General features: G+C 34.9%; 1 protein-coding gene across 10 annotated transcripts in view; it reads right to left on the reverse strand.

Annotated features, from left to right (window-relative positions):
* The window catches only part of SCAPER (S-phase cyclin A associated protein in the ER), a 498,644-nt gene that overhangs the window by 195,425 nt on the left and 277,013 nt on the right, over positions 1 to 26,206 (reverse strand). For all 10 annotated transcript variants that reach the window (XM_060096948.1, XM_060096953.1, XM_060096954.1 and 7 more), the window contains one exon: positions 23,712 to 23,838. In XM_060096948.1, the coding sequence (XP_059952931.1) occupies positions 23,712 to 23,838 (127 nt within the window). The remainder of the gene's footprint in view (positions 1 to 23,711; positions 23,839 to 26,206) is intronic.

Here is a 26,206-nt window from a genome sequence, read left to right on the forward strand (position 1 = left end):
CTCTCTCTCTCTCTCTCTCTCTCTCTCCCTCCCTCCCTCCCTCGCTCTCTAGCAACATAACATTTCTTTGAGCATTTTAAAATGTTACCTAAACGGAAGCATACTGTGTGTAGACTTTTGCAATTTGCCTTTTTTGGTCAACACTGCATTTACATTTTTAAAAGTAAATGTTTTACTTAAGTATACATATAGAAAAGTGCATAAATTATAAGTATAAAGCTTGATGACTTCACAAAGTGAACGTACTCTTTGCCTTCATTCATTTTAACTGCCACAACTTAAGTGATGACTTACAAGACTTTGTGTTGCTTACCATCATATCTTCAGTATCCAAAGTGTTTAGTACACAGTTGAAAGTTCATTAATGTTTCTTAAATAAATGAATCAATAAATTGCTTCATAGTATTCTATTATAGGACAAAGCTGCAATTCATTCATTCTCCTATTGCCATTCCCCCACTGATGACATTAAGGTTATTTTTAGGCTTTTGCTATTAAAATGAGAATAGAACACACATCCTTGTATAGATCTCACTGCACCCAGGTATAGGAGTTTCTCCAAAGTATAAAACTAGAAATAGAATTTTGGGGGTCAAACAGGGCATGCAAGCTTCTACTTTACCAGATCTTGCCAAACTGCTCTACAAAGTAGTATATCAATTAATACTCCCACCAGCAGTATATGAGGGATTCCTTTCATCATATGCTTTCAAACACTTAGTATTTTCCATTTTCAGTTTTCACCAGACGGAGTGAAATGGTGCCTTGTTTAAATTTACAGAAATCTATTAATGAGGTTGAACATCTTTCCAAATATTTAATGGCCATCTGGATTTCTCTTCTTTTATGACTCCACTCAGTTTCCTCATGGGTTCACTTTTTCCTACTGATTTGTAGGATAACTTTAATATATTTTTCTAGTCCAATTTTTGGTTATATGTGTTGCAAATATCTTCTTTTCATTCATAGCATATAACTTTGTTTGAGTTATTATTTGAAGACATTTTTTACTTTAATGTTGTCAGTCATGTTACCTTAATTATATATGCTTTTGAGATCTTAAATTATGTTATAACGAATATCATAAAGATATACTATATTTCTTCTAAATTATAAAAGTTCTGCTTTTTACATATAGGACTTTAACTTATCCTGGAATTAATTTTCAAGTTTGTGAGATAGGGGTCTTATTCCATCACTTATTCATTTACATATACATCCATTCATTGATTGATTAGTATGGAAAAATAACTGACCCAGTCCCATTTACTGAAGGGTACATTCTTTCTCCACTATTGAATATGCAACTTACGTCAAATACCAAGATCCTCTCTCTCTACACATGTATATGTGTACATGTATGTATTATATATATAGGTATATATATATATATATATATATATATATATATACACACACACACACACACATATATATATATATATATATATATATATATATACACACATATACACACACACACCTATATATGTAAAACAGTTTCTGGGCTAATATATTCCACAAATGTATTTGTCTATTTGCACCAACATCACATATTTACTACAGCTTAAAAAAAGTCTCGTTTAATTCTTTGTTTTTTTCCCCAGTGACTATCTTTTCAAAATTTATCTTCCAGTTTTACTGAGATATAATTGACACATAACACTGTACAAGTTTAAGGTATTAAGTTTAATCAAATAATGTGTTGATTTAATATACATATATTTTATGAAATGATTACCACAATAAGGTTAATTAACACCTTCATTATCTCACATACTTATAATTGTGTGTGGGGGGGTGTGAGGACCTTTAAGATCTATCTCTTAGTAACTTTTAACTATATAATACAGTATTATTAACTTCAGCCACCATACTATACATTAGATCCCAGAATTTATTCGTCTTATAACTAGAAGCTTATTCTCTTTGACCAACAGCTTCCCATTTACCTTACCCCCCCAGACGCTGGCAACCACCATTATATTCTCTGGTTCTATAAGTTTGATTTTTTAGATTCTACATACATGAGATCATACAGTATTTGTCATTCTCTCTCTGACTTATTTCAAACAGCATGCCCTCTATCCATGTTGTTACAAATGGGAGATTTCCTTCTTTCTCATGGCCAAATAATATTCATTGCATATGTACACACCACATTTTCTTTATCCATTAATCTGTCGATGGATATTTAGGTTGTTTCCATGTCTTGGCTATTGTGAATAATACTGCAATGAACATGGGAATGCAGATATCTCTTTAAGATAGTGGTTTCATTTCATTTGACTATATACCCACCCACAAGTGGGATTGCGAGATGATATGGGTAGTTTTATTTTTAATTTTTTGAGGAACCTCCACACTGCTTTCCATAATGGGTATACCAATTTATATTCCCATCAACAGTGTACAAGGTTCTCTATTTTCTACATCCTTGCCAACCCTTGTTCATTGCTGTCTTTTTGATAATAGCCATTTTAACAGGTGTGAGGTGATATTTCATTGTGGGTTTCTGTTACATTTTCCTGATGATGATGATGCACTTTTTCAAGAACCTGTTGGCCTTTTTATGTGTTCTTTAAAAATGTCAATTCAGGTCTGTTTGCCCATTTAAAAATCAGATTATTATTATTATTTGCTATTGAGTTGTAGGAGTTCCTTATATATCTTAGATATTAACCCCTTATCAGATATTTGGTCTGAAAATATTTTCTCCCATTCCATAGGCTGCCTTTTCATTTTGTTGGTTGTTTCTTTTGCTATGCAGAAGCTTTTAAGTTGGATGTAGTCTGACTTGTTTATTTTTGCTTTTGTTGCTTGTGATTTTTTTTTTTTTTTTTTTTTTTTTTGCGGTACGCAGGCCTCTCACTGTTGTGGCCTCTCCCGTTGCGGAGCACAGGCTCCGGATGCGCAGGCTCAGCGGCCATGGCTCACGGGCCCAGCCGCTCCACAGCATGCAAGACCTTCCCGGACTGGGGCACGAACCCGTGTCCCCTGCATCAGCAGGCGCACTCTCAACCACTGCGCCACCAGGGAAGCCCTGTTGCTTGTGATTTTGGTCATATCCAAAAAAATCATTGCCAAGATAAATGCCAAGGAACTTTTTGCTCGTTGTTTTCTTCTGGGAGTTTTATGTCTCCAGGTCTTAGATTTAAGTCTTTATTCCATTTTGAGTTAATTTTTTTTTTTTTAAGAAGATGTTGGGGGTAGGAGTTTTTATTAATTTATTTATTTATTTTTGCTGTGTTGCGTCTTCGTTTCTGTGCGAGGGCTTTCTCTAGTTGTGGCAAGCGGGGGCCACTCTTCATCGCGGTGCATGGGCCTCTCACCACTGCGGCCTCCTGTTGCGGAGCACAGGCTCCAGACGCGCAGGCTCAGCAGCCGCGGCCCACGGGCCCAGCCGCTCCATGGCACGCGGGATCCTCCCAGACCAGGGCTCGAACCCGTGTCCCCTGCATTAGCAGGCAGATTCTCAACCACTGCACCACCAGGGAAGCCCCGAGTAAATTTTTTTTTTAGTTAATTTTTGTGAGTGTGAAAAGAGTCCAATTTCATTCTTTTGAACGATTATCCAGTTTCTCCAACACCACTTTTTGAAGACATTATCCTATCCCTGTTGACTATTCTTGACTCCCTTGTCAAATATTAATTCACCCTATGTGTTGGTTTATTTTTAGGCTCTCGATTCTGTTCCACTGGTTTTTGTGTCCGCTTTTATGCCAGCACTAAACTATTTTGATTACTATAGCTTTACATAGGGATTGCATTGAATCTATAGATGGCTTTGGGTAGTGTGGACACTTTTAACAATATTAATTCTTCCAATCCATGAATGAGATTTTTCCCCATTTATTTGCGCATTCTTCAATTTCTTTCATCAGTTTCTTACAGTTTTCAGTGTACAGATCTTTTCACTTCCTTGGGTAAATTTATTCCTAAGTATTTTATTGTTTTCGATGCTATTGTAAATAGGATTGTTTTACTTCTTTTTCAAATACTTCCTTGTTAGTGTATAGAGAAACTACTGATCACTGCATATTCATTTTGTATCCTGCAACTTTAGAGATTTTGTTTATTAGTTCTAACAGCTTTTTTTGGTGGAGTCTTTGGGATTTTCTATACATAAGATCACATCTTCTGCCAACAGAGACAATTTTACTTCTTCCTTTCTGATTTGAATTCTTTATTTCTTTTTCTTGCCTAATTTCTCTGGCTAGGACTTCCAGTACTATGTTGGATAAAAGTGGTGACAATAGGCAGCCTTGTTTTATTCCTGGTCTTAGGGGGAAAGCTTTCAATCTTTCATTGAGTATGTTGATAGCTGTGGGCTTTTCATATATGGATGCTATTATGTGGAGGTATATTCCTTTCATAACTGATTTGTTGAGAGTTTTTATCATGAAAATGTGTTGAATTTTGTTAAATGCTTTTTCTGGATCTACTGAGAGGATCACATAATTTTAATCTTTCATTCTATTAATGTGGTATATCACATTTATTGATTTGTGTATGCTGAATCATTCTTTTATCCTAGGAAAAAAATCCCACTTGATCATGGTTTATGATCCTTTTAACGTGCTGTTGAATTTGTTTTGCTAGTATTTTGCTGAGAATTTTTACATCAACATTCATCAGGAATTTTGACTTAACACTTTTTTTCTTGTAGTGTCCTTATTTGGCTTTGATATCAGGGTAATGGTGGCATTGTAAAATGAGTAGACAGTATTCACTCCTTTGAATTTTTGGAATAGCTTGAGATGAACTGGAATTAATTCTTCTTTAAGTGTTTGGTAGAACTGACTAGTGAAACCATCTGGCCCTGGGCTTTTCTTTGTTGGGAGGTTTTTGATTACTGATTCAAATCCTTATTTGTTATTTTTCTGTTCAGATTTTCTGTTTCTTCAGGATTCAGTCTTGGGAGGTTGTACATTTCCAGAAATGTAGCCATTTCTTCTAAGTTGTCCAATTTCTAGGTGTGTAATTGTTCACTGTAGTCTCTTATGATCCTTTGTGCTATCAGTTGTAACGTCTCTTTTTTCATTTCCGGTTTTGAGTTTTCCCTTTTTTCTTAGTCTACCTAAAGATTTGTTAGTTTTGTTTCTCTTTTCCAAAAATCAGCTTTTAATTTAACTGTCCTTTTCTAAATTTTTTTTTCTCTATTTCATGTATTCTGGCCTGATCATTTTTATTTCCTTCCTACTAACTCTGGGCTTAGTTTCTTCCTTTTCTAGGTACTTGAGGTATAAAATTAGGTTGAGATCTTTCTTTTTTCTTAATGTAGATGTTTATCATTATAAACTTCCTCTTAGAGCTGCTTTCATGGCACCCCATAAGTCATGATATGTCATGCTTTTATTTTCGTTCAAGATCTTTTTAAAATTTCACTTTTGATGTTGGTTGTTTAGGAGTGTGATGTTTAATTTCCACATATTTGTGTATTTTCCAGTTCTCCTCCTGTTCTTGATATCTAGTTTCATACTACTGCAGTTGAAAAGATACTTGGTATGATTTCAGTTTTCTTAAATTTGCTAAGATTTGTTTTGTGACATAACATATGATCTATCCTGGTTAATGCTCCCTATGCACTTGAGGAGAATATGTATTCTGCTACTGTTGGATGAAATGTTTTGTGTCTATTAGTCCATTTGGTCTCAAGTATAGTTTAAGTCCAATGTTTCCTTATTGATTTTCTATCTGAATGATCTATCCATTATTGAAAGTGGGATATTAAAGTTCCCTTGTATTGCTGTCTATATCTCCCTTCAAATTTGTTAGTACTTTATATATTTAGGGGCTGATGTTTGATGTATATACATTTACAATTTTTATAGCCTCTTGATTATTTGACTCATAATTTTATCATTATATAATTACCTTCTTTTTCTCCTTATAATTTTTGACTTAAAGTCTATTTTGTCTGAAATAAGTGTAGCTACCCCTGCTGTCCTTTGGTTTCCATTTGCATGGAATGTCTTTTTCCATGCCTTCACTTTCAGTCTATGTGTGTTGTTAAAGGCTGAAGTGAGTCACTTGTGGCCACCACATACTGAGGTCTCTTTTTAAATCCATTCAGCCACTCTATACATTTTGATTGGATAATTTAATCAGTTTACATTTAACATAATTATTGATGGGTAAGGACTTGCTAAAGCCATCTTACTGTCTTCTGGCTACTTTGTAGTTCCCTTATCCTTTCTTCCTCTTTTGGTATGTACTATTTTTTGGGTTTTGTTTCTTGGTTACCATGAGGCTTACATAAAACAACTTATTACAGTCTCTTATAAACTGGTAATTTTGATTGCATACAAAAGTCTACCTTTTTAATCCCTCCCCCCATTTTATTTTTTGATGTTGCAACTTGCTGCCTTTTTTTATATTGTGTAATAATTAACAAACTATTGTAGCTATAGTTACTTCTGATACTCTTGTCCTTGAACCTTTATACAAGAGTTAAGTGACTAACACACCACATTACATTATTAGAGTATTTCAAATTTTCAACCCTTAACTTTACCAGTTTTATATTTTCATGTTACTAATTAGCATCCTTTCATTTCAGCTTAAAAAACTCCTTTCAGCACTTCTTATAAAGCAGGGCTAATGTGATGGATTCCATCAGCTTTTGTTTATCTGGGAAAGTCTTTATCTTGCCTTCATTTCTGAAGGACAGCTTTGCTGGGTAAAATATTCTTGGTTGGCAGTTTTTTCTTTCAGCACTTTGAAAATATCATCCTACTCTCTCCTGGCCCACATGGTTTCTGCTGAGAAATGCACTGATAGCCTTATTGGGGCGGGGGTGCGTCCCTTGTATGTGAAGAATTTTGTTTCTCTAGCTGCTTTAAAAATTCCCTTTGTCCTTGACTTTAGACAATTTTATTATAATGTGTCCTGAAGATCATTTGGGATTGCAATTTTGGGGGCACCTATGAGTTTCATGAATTTGGATGTCTAAAACTCTTCCCAGATTCCCATATCTGTGAAGTTCTCAGGCATTATTTCTTTAAGTAAGCTTTCTCAAGAGACCCTTTCCTTCCCTCCCTTCTCCTAATTGGACTCCAATAATGCAGACTTTTTCTTAATGGTAGACCATGGTTCTTGTTAGTTTTTCTTCACTCTTTTTCATTCTTTCTCAGGTAAATCTTACATCTCCATTTCTTTGGGGTCGGTTGCTGGAAAACTGTGTTCCTTTGATGGTATCATATTTCCTTCATGTCTTGCATTGCTATCTTCTTGTTTAAAGAAGCCATCACCTCCTCTTTACTGACTGGCTTCAGTAGAAAACTTAATTTGGTCAGCCCTGTTAGGGATTCTAAGTTTTCTCAGAACTATGAATACACTTGCTCCATACTTCTTGTTCCTCTTCTGGGGGAATGTTAAGATTATACGCCTTCTCTTGATCCTGCAAAGCCAGGCCACAATGTGGTTCATAGGATCCATGTCCCTTTGATGTTCTCCAAGAGCACTAGCTGCTGTTCTCCCAGCCACATCCAAGCTCCTAGTCACACAGCACACCTCAGTATTGAGGATGGGGCTAAAAAGAAGTGGGTCTCTTTGGCAGCGTCCTGCCCAGCTGGGGAAGACTAACTCTAATATGCTCTCACAATTCCTCCTTGGGAGAAATCACAGGCCTAAAAGGTGTCTTATGGCACTGTGCTGTGCCTCCTTGGGGTAGAGGTGACACTGATAAAGGTGACGTGTCCACTTATCCTCTTCAGTGTATCCAATCTCAAAATTTTTTGCTCCGACAGTGTGATGGAACTTTCCCTGGGTCTAAATTGGTGTTCTTGGGCAGGGAGAAGACTATAGGAAATATTTAACCTACCATGTTGATGATATCACCAACTCTCATTTATTTCTTATTTAAAATTGGTTTAGTTATTCTCAACTTTATTTTTCTACAGACTTTTAGAATTATCTTGTAATATTCCATGAAAAAGTTAATTGCAGTTTTAACTGAATTTTATATATGTTTTAATTTGTGGAGAATTGACACTTTATAAGTCTTCACAATCACGAACATCAAGTATTTCCATTTGTTGAAATACTCTTTCAATAGAATCTCATAATTTTATACCTAAAAGTCTTATTTTTTAAAAAAGGTTATTCCTAGGCATATAATAGTTTCTGTTGTTATTAAGAATGAGATTAAAGCTTTTCTTTTTTACATTTGTAGTTTTTGGTCACTGGTGTCTAAGAACACAACTTAATTTGGTAAATGGATCCTGTAACCAGGAATCTTTATCGTCTTTTTGGTTTTAAGAATTTGTGAATTTTCCTGGATTCTCAACATAGACAAGCACCTTATCAGCAAATATACGCAACTTTGTTTCTTTACTGCTTATCTTTTATTCAGGCATGATGTTCAGATATGTTAGCAACATACTTCACAGATATCAACCAATCAAAAGGAAGCAATGGCTTTAAACAATCCATTTGGCTGTACTGGTGCATATCAGCCAGTAATCAGCACTGCTTTTTCTTGCTATATTGAATAAGAAAATATATCGTCCAGGACCTTGAGGACAGTGAATCAATGTTTCATTATTAAATATGTTGTTTTTTGCAGGTTTTTGGTAACCATCCTAAACTAGCCTCTTCTTCTTAAAATTAAATCTTTAAAATTGTTAAAAATTAGGATTAAGTGTTGAATTTTAATTTATGCCTTTTCTGTTTCCACTAATACTGTTTTTCCCCTTTAATTTTAAAATGATGGTTTATATTAATTTATTTTTGATGTTATATCAATCCTTTCATTTCTGTAATAAATAATAGTTGATTATGTTGCTACTAAATTTTAATTCTCACAACTGAAAGAGTTAGATATGCAATCCTACCCATATTTTTCAAAGGAGAAAAGTGAAGTTTCTGGTACTTCCCTAGTGGCGCAGTGGTTAAGACTCCATGCTCCCAATGCAGGGGCCAGGGTTCAATCCCTGCTCAGGGAATTAGGTCCCACATTCATGCCGCAACTAAGAGTTCACATGCCACAACTAAGGAGCCTGCATGCTGCAACTAAGGAGCTGGCGAGCTGCAACTAAGGAGCCCACCTGCAAAAACTAAGACCGGGTGCAACCAAATAAATAATAAAAAATATATATATTAAAAAAAAGATTAATTAAAAAAAAAAAGAAAAGTGAAGTTTCCTACAAAGGTTAATAATCTGGCTAAGCTCACAGAGCTACTACATGGCTGATCTGGAATTTGAATTCAGGCCCATAACTACAGAGCCTGTGGTCTTAATAGCTGCATTATATTGTATCAACATCTGCTGACTGCCTAATTATTGCCATGAGTTTAACATAAATTATTTCATTTAATAGTCACACAATCCTTTGGGATGTGTCAACATCATACATTTTACTGATAGGAAAGACTGAAGCCCAGATAGATTAATTAATTTGTCCAGGTTCACACAATAAATAGGTAGCAGGTTCTATGCCCATGCTTTTAACATTGTTCTCATCTGCTTCCTTAATATCTGCCCACTGATGGTGCAATTTTGACCAACATCACGTGCAACTTTCAACAATTTTCTATTTCTTCATAGTTCCTGAGAATGGCATAGAGGACAACATAAATGATTTAATTTATTCTAAGGCAGAGTTTCTCCAAATGTCCATTTAAGTATCTCTAATGTCAGAAAAAAAGTGAATTTCCAGGGACATGGGGGGTATACACCTAGTAACAGCAAGAAACATCTTCATGAGTATCTTGTTTCAAAAATAAAAAAATGTTGCATTCCTTTCCGTGATATCATCTATGTTTATTTTAACCAGAAAATAGTTTTATATTACATACTATTATGGAGGAAAATAGTTTTCTACTTGCCTTACTTCATACACAAGGTATTTGCCATGGAGTCTATTAACATAAAAAAAATGAGCTGAACTGAAGACAGCTAGTATCAAGGTCCTTATACAGGCAATTTCTCATTTTTTAGTGTCACTATTTCCGAGAACCCAGACTTATATAAATGTGGTTAAAAACAGTAAGTGTTTACTCACTGCATCCAGCAATCAATCACTAAGGTGAGCCCAAGAGCAGATATTGCCAGAGAGGTAGCATGATGGAATACCGTCAGGCTGCTATGGGAAGAAACTTCAAAAAGCACATCTTACTGACAGGTAAAATCACTCATGTCATGTGCTGGGCTGAAAGGATGTCTTATACAGCATTGTCTATTTACTTATTTATTTTAAATCATAACAACAATGTACTCAACAAGAACTTTATTAGTGAAGAAAGAACTCTAACAATTTGTTCTTAATATTATCAGTAGCATTGTCATTTTTAGCAATGTAAGTGAAGATTAAATAATTCATGGTCCTACTTCTGGTTCTCAAACATCATTTTCATGACATTTCTTGCCTAATACAATAATTGACATGCTTTGGTTAAAATTTATCAATTATTTGCCACAAAGTATTTATTCAAGAGATAATACTAAAATAGTCTTTTTCACAAAAACCTGAGTGTAAAATTTTTTTAATGATTTTTTTTGTCGCTCATATTTGCATAAAACTGACACTCCAGGGAAGTGTACTTTTGTATCTAATAGCTTTGAGAAGCCCCCCTTAGCAATGTTCTAGGGAAAGGTGATTAACAACAGTATATCAGCATTCACCTAACTAGATGAGTAGTGAACTTGGTATTGCTTTCTCATACTTAGCTCTCTTTAAGCACACCATAATCTCTCTACTTCTAAGAAGAAATAACAAATAGCCACCAAAAAGTGTGCAGCTGGGATTCAGTTATAATTAACTCTAATGTTCTATAGTTCTGGTCAATGAACTGAATACTTTTCTGAATGAGGACCTGCACTGTTCAGTCAGCAGAGACAGACATTCTCTTTTTAAACTAAATCCTCTATGTGTGATACTTTTCTAAGTAGAAGATGACACACAGCTGTTTTCCAAGATTTGCAACATGGCTTGATATGAAACAGGTTGATCCTCAGTTACACAACTAGCTAACAACTCTAACAGCCATTTCTCAAAATGCTGCTGTTATAGACATTAATATCCTTCTAGTCTGTAATTTATTGTAAAAGTATGATTTAAAATGATACTAGAAGGACTACCTCATTCAAAAATGGGAAACTAAGCAATTAAGATAAGCTCTCCTGCTGAAAACAACCAAAAAAGCTGAATAAAACATACTTTTATTATTCTAAACAAATTAAAGCTACCAGAGAGAGAACTGCAAGTGAAAAATCCAGGAGAAGGTAAAAACCAAAAGACAGAAGCACAGCCCTCAAAGCTGCTTTTGCTGATCCATGAGAAACAGTTACAAAATGACACAAATTAAACCATTCCAAACAAGACTGAAAAGTTTCATCCTCATAATAAGCTTGAAATGGAAGTCAGTCAGCCAATCCACATACTTGCAGCTTGCTTAGGACACCCAAGTGCCCTGGGGAACCTTAGACCTTGAACTTGAATTAACATGGTTCCAGAAACATTAGTACTCTTAGCACCTACCAAAAATAAATGAAAATATTTCCAGAGGAAGGCACCATCATATTAGGATTTCAATTATTCTTAAAAATTATTCAAATACAATGACCACAATACACATGTAAATAAATTTTAAAAGACTGAAATTATATAAAGTATTTTCTCTAACCACAAAAGAATGAAATTAGAAATAAGTAACAGAAGTCTAGAAAACTCACAAATATGTGGAAATTAAACAATACATTCTTGCACAACCAATGGGTCAAAGAAGAAATCACAAGGGAAATTAGAAAATACTTTGAAGTAAGTGAAAATGAAAACACAATATAACAAAACTTATGGGATTCACTGAAAGCAGTGCTCAGAGGAAAATTTATAGATGTAAATATCTGCTTTAAAAAGAACAAAGATCTCAAATCAATAACTTCACACTTTAAGGAACTAGAAGAAGAGCAAACTAAACTCAAAGCTAACCCAAAACTAAAGGAAATAAAGATTAGAGTGGTGATAAACAAAATAGAGAACAGAAAAGCAAAAGAGAAAAATCAAAGTTGGTTCTTTGAAAAGATCAAAAACATTGACAAACCTTTAGCTAGACTAAAGAAAAAAGAGAAGATTCAAATGACTAAAATCAGAAATGAAAGTGGGGATGTTACTATTGACCTTACAGAAATAAAAAGGATTATGACAGCATACTACGATCAATTATATGCCAGCAAGTTAGATAACGTAAATGAAATGGACAAATTCCTAGAAACATGCAAACTACTAAAACTGAGTTAAGAAGGAATAGAAAACTGGAATATATTTGTTAACAAGTAAAGAGACTGAATCAGTAATCAAAAACCTCTCAACAAAGAAAAGCCCAGAACCAGATGGTTTCACTGGTAAATTCTACCAAACATTTAAAGAAGAATTAATACCAATCCTTCTCAAATTATTCCAAAACACAGAAGTAGAGAGAATACTTCTTATCTCATTCTATGAGGCCCATATCATCCTGATAATACAGCTAGACAAAGATATCAGAAGAAATTCTAGACTAGTACCCCCTATGAGTATAGATGCAAAAGTTCTCAACAATTATAATTATCAGCATATAATGAAAAATTAACAGGTTAAAAAGGAAACAAGACATCACAAGAAAGAACGTGTAAAAACACACGCTGAAAGATGTGAGATATTAAGGTTATTAAACATCAATTGTAAAATGATGTTTTCTGTGTATAAATAAAATATAAGCTTGAAAATATCTGCAAAGAACATGCAATTATAAAAAAGGTCATAGCAGGTGTGAAAAAGAGCAAACAGGCTTTCTAGACATAGAAAATTAAATACTGTGGTTAAAATTAAGAATCTCATGGATTGTTTTAAGAGTGTATCAGAGACAACTGGGGAGAGAATAAATTAAAACAGAGAAGCTAGAAGAAACTCACATATCTACAAAACTTTGATTTACGTCAGACGAGGCACCAAAGAACAGTAGGGGAAACTAGTCTTTTCAATAAATGGTGCTCAAAAAATTAAGCACCCAGATGGAAAAAAAAATGAAATTAAACCTTACAATAAGCAGAAAAATTAATTCCAGGCAGATAATAAACTAAAAGTAAAGGCAAAACTATAAAACTTCAAGAATAAAATATAGAAAAAGACTTCTTGATTCAGGAATGGGACAATAGTTTATAAAGATAAGCAAAAACTATTAACCATAGAATACTGATAACTCTTTGCACACTAAAATTAAGAAATACTATATGATATCACTTATATGTGGAATCTAGAAAATACAACAAGCTAGTGAACAAAACAAAAAAGAAACAGACTCACAGATATAGAGAACAAACCAGTGGTTACCGGGGGGAGAAGGACAGGGGGAGGGGCAATATTGTGGCAGTAGATTAAGAGGTACATGCTATTATGTATAAAATAAGCTACAAGTATATATTGTACAACACAGGGAATATAGCCAATATTTTATAATAACTATAAATTGAGTATAACCTTTAAAAATTGTGAATCACTATATTGTACACTTGTAACTTATATAATATTGTATATAAACTATACTTCAGTTTAAAAAAAAAGAACTGTTCATCAAAAGAACCAAAAGAGGGCTTCCCTCGTGGTGCAGTGGTTGAGGGTCCGCCTGCCGATGCAGGGGACACGGGTTCGTGCCACGGTCTGGGAAGATACCACATGCCGCGGAGCAGCTGGGCCCGTGAGCCATGGCCGCTGAGCCTGCGCATCCGGAGCCTGTGCTCCGCAAACGGAGAGGCCACGGCAGTGAGAGGCCCACGTACCACCAAAAAAAAAAAAAAAAAAAAGAACCAAAAGAGAGTAAAAAGACAGCTGAGTAATAGAAGTGGATATCTTTAATACACTTCAACAACCTAGAACTGGTATCCAGAACATAGAAAGAATTCCTGTAAGTCAGCAGAAAAATGAGCAAAAGATTTGAACAGGCATATCACAAGAGAAGAATTCAAATGGCCAAGCAATATGAATAGGTGCCCTAACCTACCTGCCAATAGAGATGCACATTAAACTACAGCAAGCATACTACTACATACCCACAAGATTGGCAAAAATTAAAAAGCCTGATAACATCAAGTGTTAGAAAAGGAGAAAGAAACAGGACTTTTATACTCTGCTGTCAGTAGAGTGGCTTGGTACAACTTCTTTGGAAAACAATACAGCATTATCAAGAAAAGTTAAAGGTACACATACCCTATAACCCAGGAATTCCACTCCCTAGGGAAATTCTTGCACATGAGTACAAGAATACATGTTTAGAAGTACATTTTTTATAAAAACAACCCAAATTTCCATCAATGGTGAAATGGATAAGTGCTACTGTGGCAAATTTATATAATGACACAGTACATACAGCAATGGAAAAAACCCTCTACACAACATAAATTCTTAAATACATAAACTTGACAGACGCCAAGACACAAAAGTACAGAGAGTAGCATTCCATTTATATAAAGTTCAAAACTAGACATGTTTAAACTAATGTATATTATTTAGGAATGGATCCTTAAGGAATAAAACCATACAGAAAAATTTTAAAAAGTGGTTTCCAAAAAGTCAAAGTAATAATTTATCCAAATATTAAGAGAAATGCATGATTGGCAAAATAAATGTAGGTGGGTTGCAGGGTTCGAGATGCTGGCAATGTTCTATTTCTCAACAAGTAGTCACTGGGGTTTCTTGCTGTTATAATTATTCATTTTTCTGTGCAAGTGTGTTTTACATAAATTTCTGTGTGTTGTATTACATAAGAGGTTTTTTTTTAAGACGAGATTTTTAAAAAAGAATTTAAAGAGTTTACAAAGAGTTAATGTGCATAATCAGAAAATATCACAAGTTGTGTAAAAAAAAGTTACTATAAGCTAGAAGTACAAATATTCATCACTGAGTTTTTATAATAAATTTATTTGCTTTTAAAAGAGCACTCTTCAAAAAGAAGCCACAATAAGTGATTTCACATGAGATGACTAAAATAGTGTGCTTTTATAAAGGCAGGCCTCAACATCTGAAAAATAATATAAACTATTTTGGAATCATGATTATCTAATTTTTTTTTTTTTTTTTTTTACTGAGACATAGTTTACATAAAATGCACAGATTTAAGTATTTGGTTTGATGACTTTTGGCAATTGGACACACCTATATAACCACATCTAAAACAAAATACACAAACACTTCCTCCTTTCTTTTTAAAAAATACAAACCACATACATATTAAATTTCTGTATGATTCTTAAAATAACAATTAATTCCATTTTCCTTATATTAATTGTCTAATGCAAGCTAGTTGAAGAAGGTATCAGAAACATTTTCATTTCACTTTGGGCCATACAATACACTTGTCACCTTCTGACAAAATATGGGTGTCATACAAGCTATATAGTTACTTGTCAGCTGCTATGAGGAAACAACTACATAAATTGAGAACACAGTAAGTGAGGGGATCAAAATAAGATGATCCTACGACTGGATGTTTTCCAGTTCCTCTCAAACTGAAGAGTTCCAGCTGAAAATAAGAGAAGTAAAACCTAATGCAACCATGAGGTTTGGAGGACAGACAGTGTCTACCAGGACCTGGACACAATTTTCTGAACACAATTAGGTTGAAAAAGCTCTTAGGGATTAGTGGTTTATCTTCTCTAGGCATGTGTTAAATAGCCACAAAAAGCAGGAAAAAAGGGAGTGGGGTGAGGAAGAGTTTCTACCTTTCTACCTTCCACAGTTTTTTGTTGGTGGAATTTTGCAAGATAACTTTCAAAAACACCAGAGTAAGACGGGGTTTGCTATAGGTATGACAAATTCAATTGTGATTTGACATCTCAATTCAGTTAAATTATGAATGCTGTCAGCTATGTGGTTTACTTATTCAGGTTCAAGAGATTCACAGCTGAATCCCTATTTAAATTTGGCAGCATTCTAAAAAAGTCAGGAAAGGCAACTGGACAAAATCCACGTCCAATCCATTTGCTTAAAGTGTTTACTTATAGTAACAGCATACAAATGTCTCATGTTACTGATAAACCACAGAAAGCTTGTGGGATGCTGTTACTATCCAAACTTAAATGTAATGTTCATTATGGCAGAGTAATGAGAAAGTCAATAAAAATACAAATCACATTTACTTAGAACAAATTTTATACAATGGCAAGTATGATGAAAGTGCCTTTGCATATATGAGAATGTTTTAGAAACTCTTATTTGAAATAATTAAACATTTCTGCAACAGAAGTGTCTTTGGAGCAATTTATTTTAACTTGAACTTTAATTATATTGTGAAACATAAACATACATTAAGACAGAAAAAAAAAGAAAACATTTAGTACAATTTTAAAGAATAATTATAATTTGAACATAACATCACCATCTGGTCAAGAAAAAGGAAGACTAGAAGCACTCAAGAAGCCACTTAGGTAAATCTTCCTGATCATACCATTCACCCTCCTCTTTGGATAATCATTATTCTGATTTTGACGAGAAATATTTTCCGTATCTTCTTTATAGTTTTACCACCTATGTATACAGTCTAAAAGAATAATGTTACCTTTGTCTATTCTTAAAGTTTATGTAACTGGAAATGCAACAGTATATAAATATATTTTGGTGACTTCTGACTACACGTTGTGAGATACACCCATGTTGTTAACCATAACTGTAGTTCATTCATTTTTTTTTTTAACATCCTTATTGGAGTATAATTGCTTTACAATGGTGTGTTAGTTTCTGCTTTATAACAAAGTGAATCAGCTATACATATGCATATATACCCATATCTCCTCCCTCTTGCATCTCCCCATTCATTTTTACTGTTGAACAATATTCCATTACATGAACATACCATAATTAATATATTCAGCTGTTGATGGATACTTGGGTTATCTTCCATATTTGGTAATTATAAACAATGCTGCCATTGAACATTTGTGTACGTGTCTCCTGGTGCATATATGCATTAATTTCTCTAGGAGTAAAATATGGTATGCATGCCTTCAACTTTAATTGATCCTGGGCATGCATCAGAGGAAACCATAATTCAAAAAGATACGTACACCCCAAGGTTCACTGCAGCACTATTTACAATAGCCAGGACATGGAAGCAACTTAAATGTCCATCAACGGATGAATGGATAATGAAGATGTGGTACATATATACAATGGAATATTACTCAGCCATAAAAAAGAACAAAATAATGCCATTTTCAGCAACATGGATGGACATAGAGATGGTCATACTGAGTGAAGTAAGTCAGACAGAGACAAATATCATATAATATCACTTACATGTGGAGTCTAAAAAAATGGTACAAATGAAGTTATCTACAAAACAGAAACAGAGTCACAGATATAGAAAAGAAACTTATGGTTACCAAGGGGGAAAGTGGAGGGGTGGATAAATTGGGAGATTGGGATTGACATATACACACTACTATATATGTTGATAAAATAGATAACTAATAAGAACCTACTGTATAGCACAGGGAAACTCTACTCAATACTATGTAATGACCTATATGAGAAAAGAATCTAAAAAAGAGTGGATATATGCATATGTATAACTGATTCACTTTGCTGTATAGCAGAAACTAACAGAACATTGTAAATCAACTATACTCCAATAAAAATTAATTAAAAAAAATAAACTTGTAGTACCAACTTATATTATCACAAACAATGTATGAGCATTCCCATTGCTCTAGATCTTTGCTGATACTTGGTATTTTCAGTGTTTAATTTTTGCCATTGTGATAGGTGAATCACAGTACCACACTGAGTTTTTTATTTGGATTTTCCTGATTACTAAAGAGATTGACTATCTTTGCATCTATTTATTGGCTATTTAAGTTTCTCCTTTTGGTTTTGTTTTGTTTTGTTTCCGCCGCGCTGTGCAGCATGTGGGATCTTAGTTCCCCAACAAGGGATCAAACCTGTGTCCCCTGCATTGGGAGTAGGTTCCTCCTTTTGGAATGCCTATTCTCTTGATCATTTTCCTACTGGGTTGTTGGTGGGTTTTTTTTTTTTTCCTCATTAATTTGTAGGAATTCCTTATATACTCTGGATACCCTTCTTCATGGGTTGTACATATAAAGATCTTCTCCCATTCTGTTCTCTTGTCTTTTTACTCTTTTTTTCTGGTGTCTTTTGATGAATAAAAGTTCCTATTTTAATGCAAATTTATCAACACTTCCCTTTATGGTTAATGTCTTCTTTTGTACTTTGCTCGTCTAGGCAAAACCCCAAAGTCAAGAAGATATTCTTCTCTTATCTCCGAAAGACTTTTTTTTCTTTTTACATTTAGGCCAATCTGGAATTAATTTTTTGTTTATGATGTGAGGTAAGGTCAAGTTTCATTTTTTAAAAATAAGGATATTTAATCATTGTAGCATCATTCACAAAATAGACCATACTTTCCCCTAATGCTTTACAGTGCCTCCTTTTTCCATACATACATAAACAAGCATACACATTTGAATAGGACTATTTATGTTTTTAATTATGTTCCATTTTTCTTTTTCTCCATCTTTGCTCCAACAGCACACTTTCTTAATTACTGCAGCTTTAAGCAAGAGATATGAATAATCTAATCCATGAACATGATAGATTTATTCCTATATAATTAATATTTTGATGATATCATAAATACAATTGATTTTTTTATACTCTCCTTGTATCTAGTGGCCTTGTTAAACTTATTTATTAGCTTATGATGTTAGCTATGTTTTTTTTTTTTTTTTTAGATACAATTTGTCAGATTAAGGAAATTCCATTCTATTCCTGGTTTACCATCATGAATTGTTTGGCTGCTGAATTTACCAAATGTTTTTACTGCAGCTTTCGAGATGATCATTTTTTTTTCTTTTTTCTTCTATTAATATAAGCTATGATTGATTTTCCAACATTAAACCGAACTTGAATATCCTGAATAAATCCAACTTTGTTGTTATATATTATTCTTTTAATACATTGCATGATTCGGTTTGCCAAAATTTTGTTTAGGAAACCTGAATCCAAGTTCACGAATGAGATCAGCTTGTAATATGAGTTTCTCCAATTTACTATGATGTCTGTAGGTGTGTATTTCTTTTTATTTACCTGGCTTGAGCTTCATTTGGCTTCTTGAATCTGTGGGTTGATTTAGAAGTTTTAGAAAGTTCTAAATGATGATGTCTTCAAATAATGCTTCTACTCCTCTACTCTCCTTCTGAATAACTACACATACATTAGGCATTTTCACTATATATTATATGCCTCTTACACTCTTCTCTGTGCTTTCCATGTCATCTTCTCTCCATGTTTCAGTCTGGATTCTTTCTTATGACCTACCTTACAGTATACTAATTCCCTGTCCAGCTGGTTTATTCTGCTGTTATCTCAGCTACAGTTTTCTTGACTTTAATTACTAAAATATTCAGTTCCAAAACTTATATTTTCTTTCAAATGTGCTGTACCTTTAAAAAAATAATTAATACTTATATCATTGAACATAATAAGCATAGTTCTAGAGCCCCTATTGGACTGTTTCTATTGATTTTTATCCATGTTGTCTTGCCTTTTATACGCCTAATTATCTTTCTATGTCAGACAGTCTATTTGAAAATTATTTTGTTGAAGTAATTTGAGACTTAGGTTGATTATTATCTTCCTCCAGAGCAGACTATCCATTTGCTTTTGTTAGGTACCTGGGGGTATTAGCAATTCAAGATCACTTTACTGCTTTTTCCAATGATGGGATTTTCCCAGCTACCCAGATGATTTGCCGTTTATCTGCTGTCTGTGCAACGACTGGCATACTTCCTGTTTACAGTTCAGTCCTTTAAGGTCCCAACCCAAAACATGGGTTTTTGGCCACTGTCCTATGACTTACAGTCCTAGACTCCAACTATTTTTCCCCACCAGTTCTGCAATAATATCAAAAGTACTACTCAGCTTCTCATCCGCCTCTTTTGGATCACCAATTGTACCCAGCCCCAAAATGCCTGCCATGTTCCCAGATCTTGGACCAGTAATTCTTTACTACGTTATTAGCAATTCAGTTCCAGTTTGTATTTTGTCTAGCTTTATTCATTGTCATCAGTGAGAGGACTATTCTGAGTTACCTCCTCTGTCATTGCTGTTAGGTCTATAACTAAATATTTTCAAGCTTATCTTTTGTTTCCTTAACACATAAAAAAACAGTTTTATGGTCTGTGACCGGTATTTACAAAGCCTTGCAGTTCTAGTTTCTGCTTGCTCTTACTCATAATGACTTATCCATTTTTGTGCTTGTTTTTTGACTGTGGCTACTCGTTCTTATAAAATTACTTGACAGAAATTACCTGAGGCCTAGGATAAAGGTGTCTTCTTCCAATTAGGACTCGCATTTCCTTCTGCCAGTTTTCTAGGGGATGCTACTAACCAATCTGAGACTATTTTAAACTCAATTCACCATTTGATATAATACAGGTAATGTGAACTTGGACTGCAAATCTATTCCAGGGCTGGATTATGGTTATAACTTCTGCACTATACTGAGACACTTTCTTTGCAGTCTCTGAGGTCAGGTGAGAGGGTTCACCATAATGTCGGGGAGCAGGCTATGGTGGTTTTTGTGAAGGGAAAATCTCTTATTCGACTTCATACCTTAGGTAGCCCTTAGGCTTTTACTTTTGTCTCCCTACCCCATGAGGCCTGCAAAATCATAATTCACATTTGCCAGCCTGGCAAATACTCTTGGGGCATTCAGTTATAAGCACAACTGTCTAAACTCTTGCTTTTTCTTTGGCCTGATAACTCTTTATTTCTCCTTAGCTCTTTGGTGCTTTTAAGAAAATTACTTTTAAATTTTTTCCAGAATTTTTAGATGTTTTTGATGGTAGAGTTGGTGCAAGTCCCCTAGATCACCATATTTCTTATAGAAGTGGCTGCGGTTTGTTAAAAAGTATAATACATGCAAGAAAGCTTACAAACGTTTTATTTATGAACAGAATCAGAGAACCCAAAAAGCCAGAAGGGACGTGAGACACACAGTAAGTATTCCAAAACCCAGGTCTCCTCAGTTTCCAAATCTCTTTTGTGACAAGAGCATTTTTGTGCATCATATATTTAAACTGTTAGCCCTAAAAACAGTTCTCAGAGCTTCAGAAAAATTATCTAAGGAAACTGTGTCAAAGCAGTAACAGAAAGCATCAGTGTGTTGAGGTCTAAATTAGAGGACAAAGACCTCAAGATTAATCTCTCACCATTCCTCAGTGAGTGCCTGCCCAAGTTCCACCAGTGCCCCCCACCCCCGTCACTTCTAGGCTGTCTTCAAATCCTTCACTGGGTACTTGGCTTTGGTGTTAATGATTTTGTTACTCCAGGCAGTTTTCCAAACAAAAAGGAATGGTTATTTGTAATTCCTAGACTGAAATTATAAATACCATCAGCTGAATTACACTGAAATGTCAGTATAACTCTATGAACAGAAGTTCACATAAAGTTAGTCTGTCTTGGCTAGGTAAAAAGGATTTTAGTTATAAAAGTTGCAAAAGGATCTTATTGTAGGTAAGTTTAGACTCTTAGGTGGTCCTGCAGTGTATACTCTGAGGACAGCTTTGTAGCAAGGTTCCTGACACAGATCATTTAGGCTGGGAGCCAGACAACATTTTTCTCCCTCAAATTATAAGGGATCAGTGGTATTCCAGTAAATTGCCCCTTTGTGAATGAAATAACTTTACTTAGATTTTTATACTGAAATACCATACTGAATACCTTTCTTATACAGATCATTTTACTTTTTCCTCAAAAATTTTGTGATTACTTCAGTCTAAAACAGTATTCATGAGATACGGTATACATGGTGGTATCTTCAAGCAAATGCCTTTTAGTTCAAAGTATAAGTACCCTTCATAAAAAAAAATCAGTGTCTGCTAATTTTAAAATAATTAGAGATTTTTCCAAGGTATATTAAACCTCCAAACACTCCATCTAGTACATGTCGGACAACTAACAGCTTCTGAACTCTCTCATACTCTGAAAGGGACATGTTATACAAAAGAACTGACTCTATGTGGCTCTGCCATGATATCACAGTGAATATGCTGCTCTCAGTTCCTATAGAGGATTGTATTTTCTGATGCCAAAATGCAGCTGAGCACTATCTTGTAAAGCTGATCATTCATATGACTGAAAACCCGGCAATTCCACCCATAAGGCATATCCCCTAGAGTAGAGCACTGATTCTCAAAGTATAGTCCCTGGACCAGCAGCATTAGTGTCGCTTGGGAACATATTAGAAATACAAATTCTTGGGACCCACTCCAGACCCACCGAATCAGAAATCCAAGGTGTTTTAACAAGTCCTCTAGGTGATTCTGATGCAGACTAAAGTCTGAGGCTCCCTGCTTTAGAGAAATTCTTGTTCACTTGCTCTGATACAAGAATTGCTTGAGCAGAATTGCCCCTTCTCTCTCTACCTCTCCCCCCACCACACACACACACACATCCAATCCCGAAAATGAACATCTACTGTCAGGAGAACAATATAAAAAAATGTACTACTAACACAATGTAGTACTCACTATACAACAGAGAAAATAAATGAAAAACAGCTACATTTACAAGCTTAAATAAAACTTAGACCCATAATTTTGATTGAAAAAAATCACGTTAAGTCTGAAGTGTGATATTTTATAAAGGTTAAACACAAGCAAAACTAAATAATAAATTATTTAAATATATATTATGTGATAAAGCAATAACACTATTTTTAAAAAACAAAGAAAGGATACCCCTTTAATTCTGTACAGTATTTCCCTCAGAGGGAGCAGAGGCAGGGGGATAGGGTGAGGAAGGAACATGGTGGGAACCATAAATGTACTGGGATCAATCTAGTTCTTAGGTTGGTCATGAGATTGCAGCTGTTCATTTATTTATGTAATTTTTATCACTATATTCTTTTGTATATATAAAGTATTATATAATACATTTTAAACCCAGAAAACAGAAAAATGCAGCTAATAAACAAAGATAGTCATTACCTTAAATAGAAAAATTAGAAACCACCTAAGTGATATAAATTGTGTAAATTGTGATATGTTCATTCACTTAAAAAGAATTTTAAAATTTTTGAGAAAATATTTATGATAAAATTAGTTAGATAAAATAATGTAAAAAATGTACAGTAAAAGGATTAGAAAAAATACAATAAAGTGTCAGTAGTGGGTATTACAGGAAGTTTTGTTTCTTCTTTGTACATTTAAATTTTTCTATAGTGAATAATAAATACTTTTAAAATCATTAAGGATTTTTAAAACTGTCACTGAAACATTTAATAACTCTAAGTCATTAAAGAAAACTACCAAATCTTCCATTGGAAACAGGAAGGAAGTTGGTATTTTGTGAAAATCTGTGATTTATGAGCTTTATAATTCAAAGTTTTATATTTTCTGCCATAAACCTGTGTATCTTTATTACTCTGATTTCAATTTAAAAAATTTCATGTAATTTGTGTGGGAGGAAATATGACTGAGAAAACCATGACCTAAAGAATATATTTTTGCCATAGAGGACTTCAATTAAAACAACTAAAAACAACTTCGATATCCTTAAGAACAAAAAGAAAAAATATCCACCAATGGTTGACCAGCTTTTGGAAACACCGAAGAAACACATATACAGAGAGTCTGCCTTATAGCCCCAGGGCCCATCATAATAAGAAAGAAACATAAAGATTATAAGGCCAGAGGCCAGAGATTAGTTACATACCTCTTTTTCCAATATTCTAGCGACCTCACCAAGGGTACGATCTAAAGCAGAAACCTTATTGTTTGCCCATGAGCCACTGTCTTGTACTTGTAGTTGTTTTAGAAGATCTTTGGCTAATCGCTGAAGCCTTGGATACAAAATGAAAGAGAAGAATGACATGAATGTATTAGACTATAATATTTCGTTTTCCTAAATATTTTTATTTATTTATTTATTTATTTTTATTTTTTTTGCAGTAAGCGGGCCTCTCACTGTTGTGGCCTCTCCTAGCTCCGGACACGTAGGCTCAGCGGCCATGGCTCACGGGCCCAGCTGCTCTGTGGCATGTGGGATCTTCCTGGACCAGGGCACAAACCCATGTCCCCTGCATCGGCAGGCGGACTCTCAACCACTGCACCACCAGGGAAGCCCCCTAAATATTTTAAAATAAAAGTTACTTTCATTATTGTATTAGAAACTGCTTCATAGAGCACCTAAGGGGAAGAAAAACAAACCACTCCTAAGGCTGGTATTATCCTATGTTCACAAACACCAATCTAGTCCTTGTGACACAAAATAGATCTAGAGGACAGTACTGTCCATCCACAGGATTAGCTGGAGCAATTGCTGCCATCAGTTTCCACGTGACCCTTAAACTGGAACAGAATTGGAGATGGGGAAACGTGAGAATATGATGGCAGAGAAAATGAGTATAAGAGCCTGAGCAGGTTTTCATATTTTGATTTAAATCTTCAAGGTAGCCTTGGATACCATGTTATAAGCACTGTAAATTCTCAGAATATCGAACTCCCCATTTTCCAATTTACAGGCAATTTGGGGATTTCCTGCCACTGCTGATGTCATTTAGACAATAGAGCAATTATTTCCTTTTCTCCATGACACATATTTCCTAGATCGTAAGATTCTTTAGTAAGGGGAACGTATGTAATATTTCTTTGAAGCCCTTACTTCTTCTGCTTCATATGCTTCACTCTTTGATCAATCCTCCTCTACTTTCAACTTACTTGCTTGAGTATCCTACCAGCAGATACTCACCAGACACTTTCCCAGATCTCTCCACTTTTCCCCTATGCATCATCTCCCTGTTGCCTTACTTCCATTTTTATCTATGATTGATTCCATAGGCCATCATTATAATCACTTTCTTGTAAACATGTGCTACATTCCCTTTCTGTTGTTCTGTTACTCCTACAGCTAACCCCCAGCCATGGTAACAATCACTAATGCTTGTTTAGTGGGCCAGGCATCCCTCTCAGTGCCTTGCATACATTAATTTATTTAGCTGGATTAGTGAACATCTGCCCACCTTTTCCATTTTTTTTTTTTTTTCTTTTTGCGGTATGCGGGCCTCTCACTGCTGTGGCCTCTCCCGTTGCGGAGCACAGGCTCCGGACGCGCAGGCCCAGCGGCCATGGCTCACGGGCCCAGCCGCTCCGCGGCATATGGGATCCTCCCAGACCGGGGCACGAACCCATATCCCCTGCATCGGCAGGCGGACTCTCAACCACTGCGCCACCAGGGAGGCCCCCTTTTCCATTTTTGATACTGAGAAACAGTCATACCATGCAAAAGACTGGTATGACTATAGATTCAGAATCTTACTAATATACTTTTGTCTAGTCTGCTCACTCTCCTACAAAGACTTGCATCATATATTGCTCAATCTCCTCACAACTCGTTCCTTTCTCCCCCTTGCTTTCACATAAGAAGATCTTACATTTTATAGAGAAAATGGAAGCTACTGGAACAAGAAAATCTTCTTTCTGCCACAAAATCTACAAGGATATCAGCAGTTCACCCATACTCTCCCTTATTTCTCCTATTACAATCAAGGAAGACTGATTTCTCCCATGTAGGGCTAGTCTTGCCACACAGGCTCTGTATGCACGAGCTCTTTCTGGATCTAAATCCCGCTCTTCCTGCTTCAGTGTCTTTGCAAATGCTTTTCATTCATTCCTTCTGAAATGCTTCCCCCACCTCCACATTATCTAGAAAATTCCTACTTATCCCTAAGTTCTTAGGCCAAACTTTGCTTTCTCTGATTTGACTATTCCTTCAAATCACTTATTACAAGTCTCTCCCATGCAGAGATTTACAACAGAACTTTTGGTAATGATGGGAATGTTCCATATCTGTACTGTCCAACATGGTGGCTGCTAGCCAAATGTACCTATTGTGCACTTGAAATATAGTTAGTGTGACTGAGGAAGGAACTAAATTTTAAGTTTTATTTAAGTTTAGTAATTTAAAAAGCCATATGTGGCTAGAAGCTATCATACTGGACAGCGCAGAAGCACAGTATTAACTTCATGAGACAGGGTTCTTTTCTTTTTTTTATTATTAATTAATTTATTTATTTTTGGCTGCATTGGGTCTTCATTGCTGCACATGGGCTTTCTCTAGTTGCAGCGAGCAGGGGCTACTCTTCGTTGTGGTGCGCGGGCTTCTCATTGTGGGGGATTCTCTTTGTTGTGGAGCACAGGCTCTAGGTGTGA

This window comes from Mesoplodon densirostris, chromosome 4, assembly GCF_025265405.1.
Source record: "Mesoplodon densirostris isolate mMesDen1 chromosome 4, mMesDen1 primary haplotype, whole genome shotgun sequence".
NCBI lineage: Eukaryota > Metazoa > Chordata > Mammalia > Artiodactyla > Ziphiidae > Mesoplodon > Mesoplodon densirostris.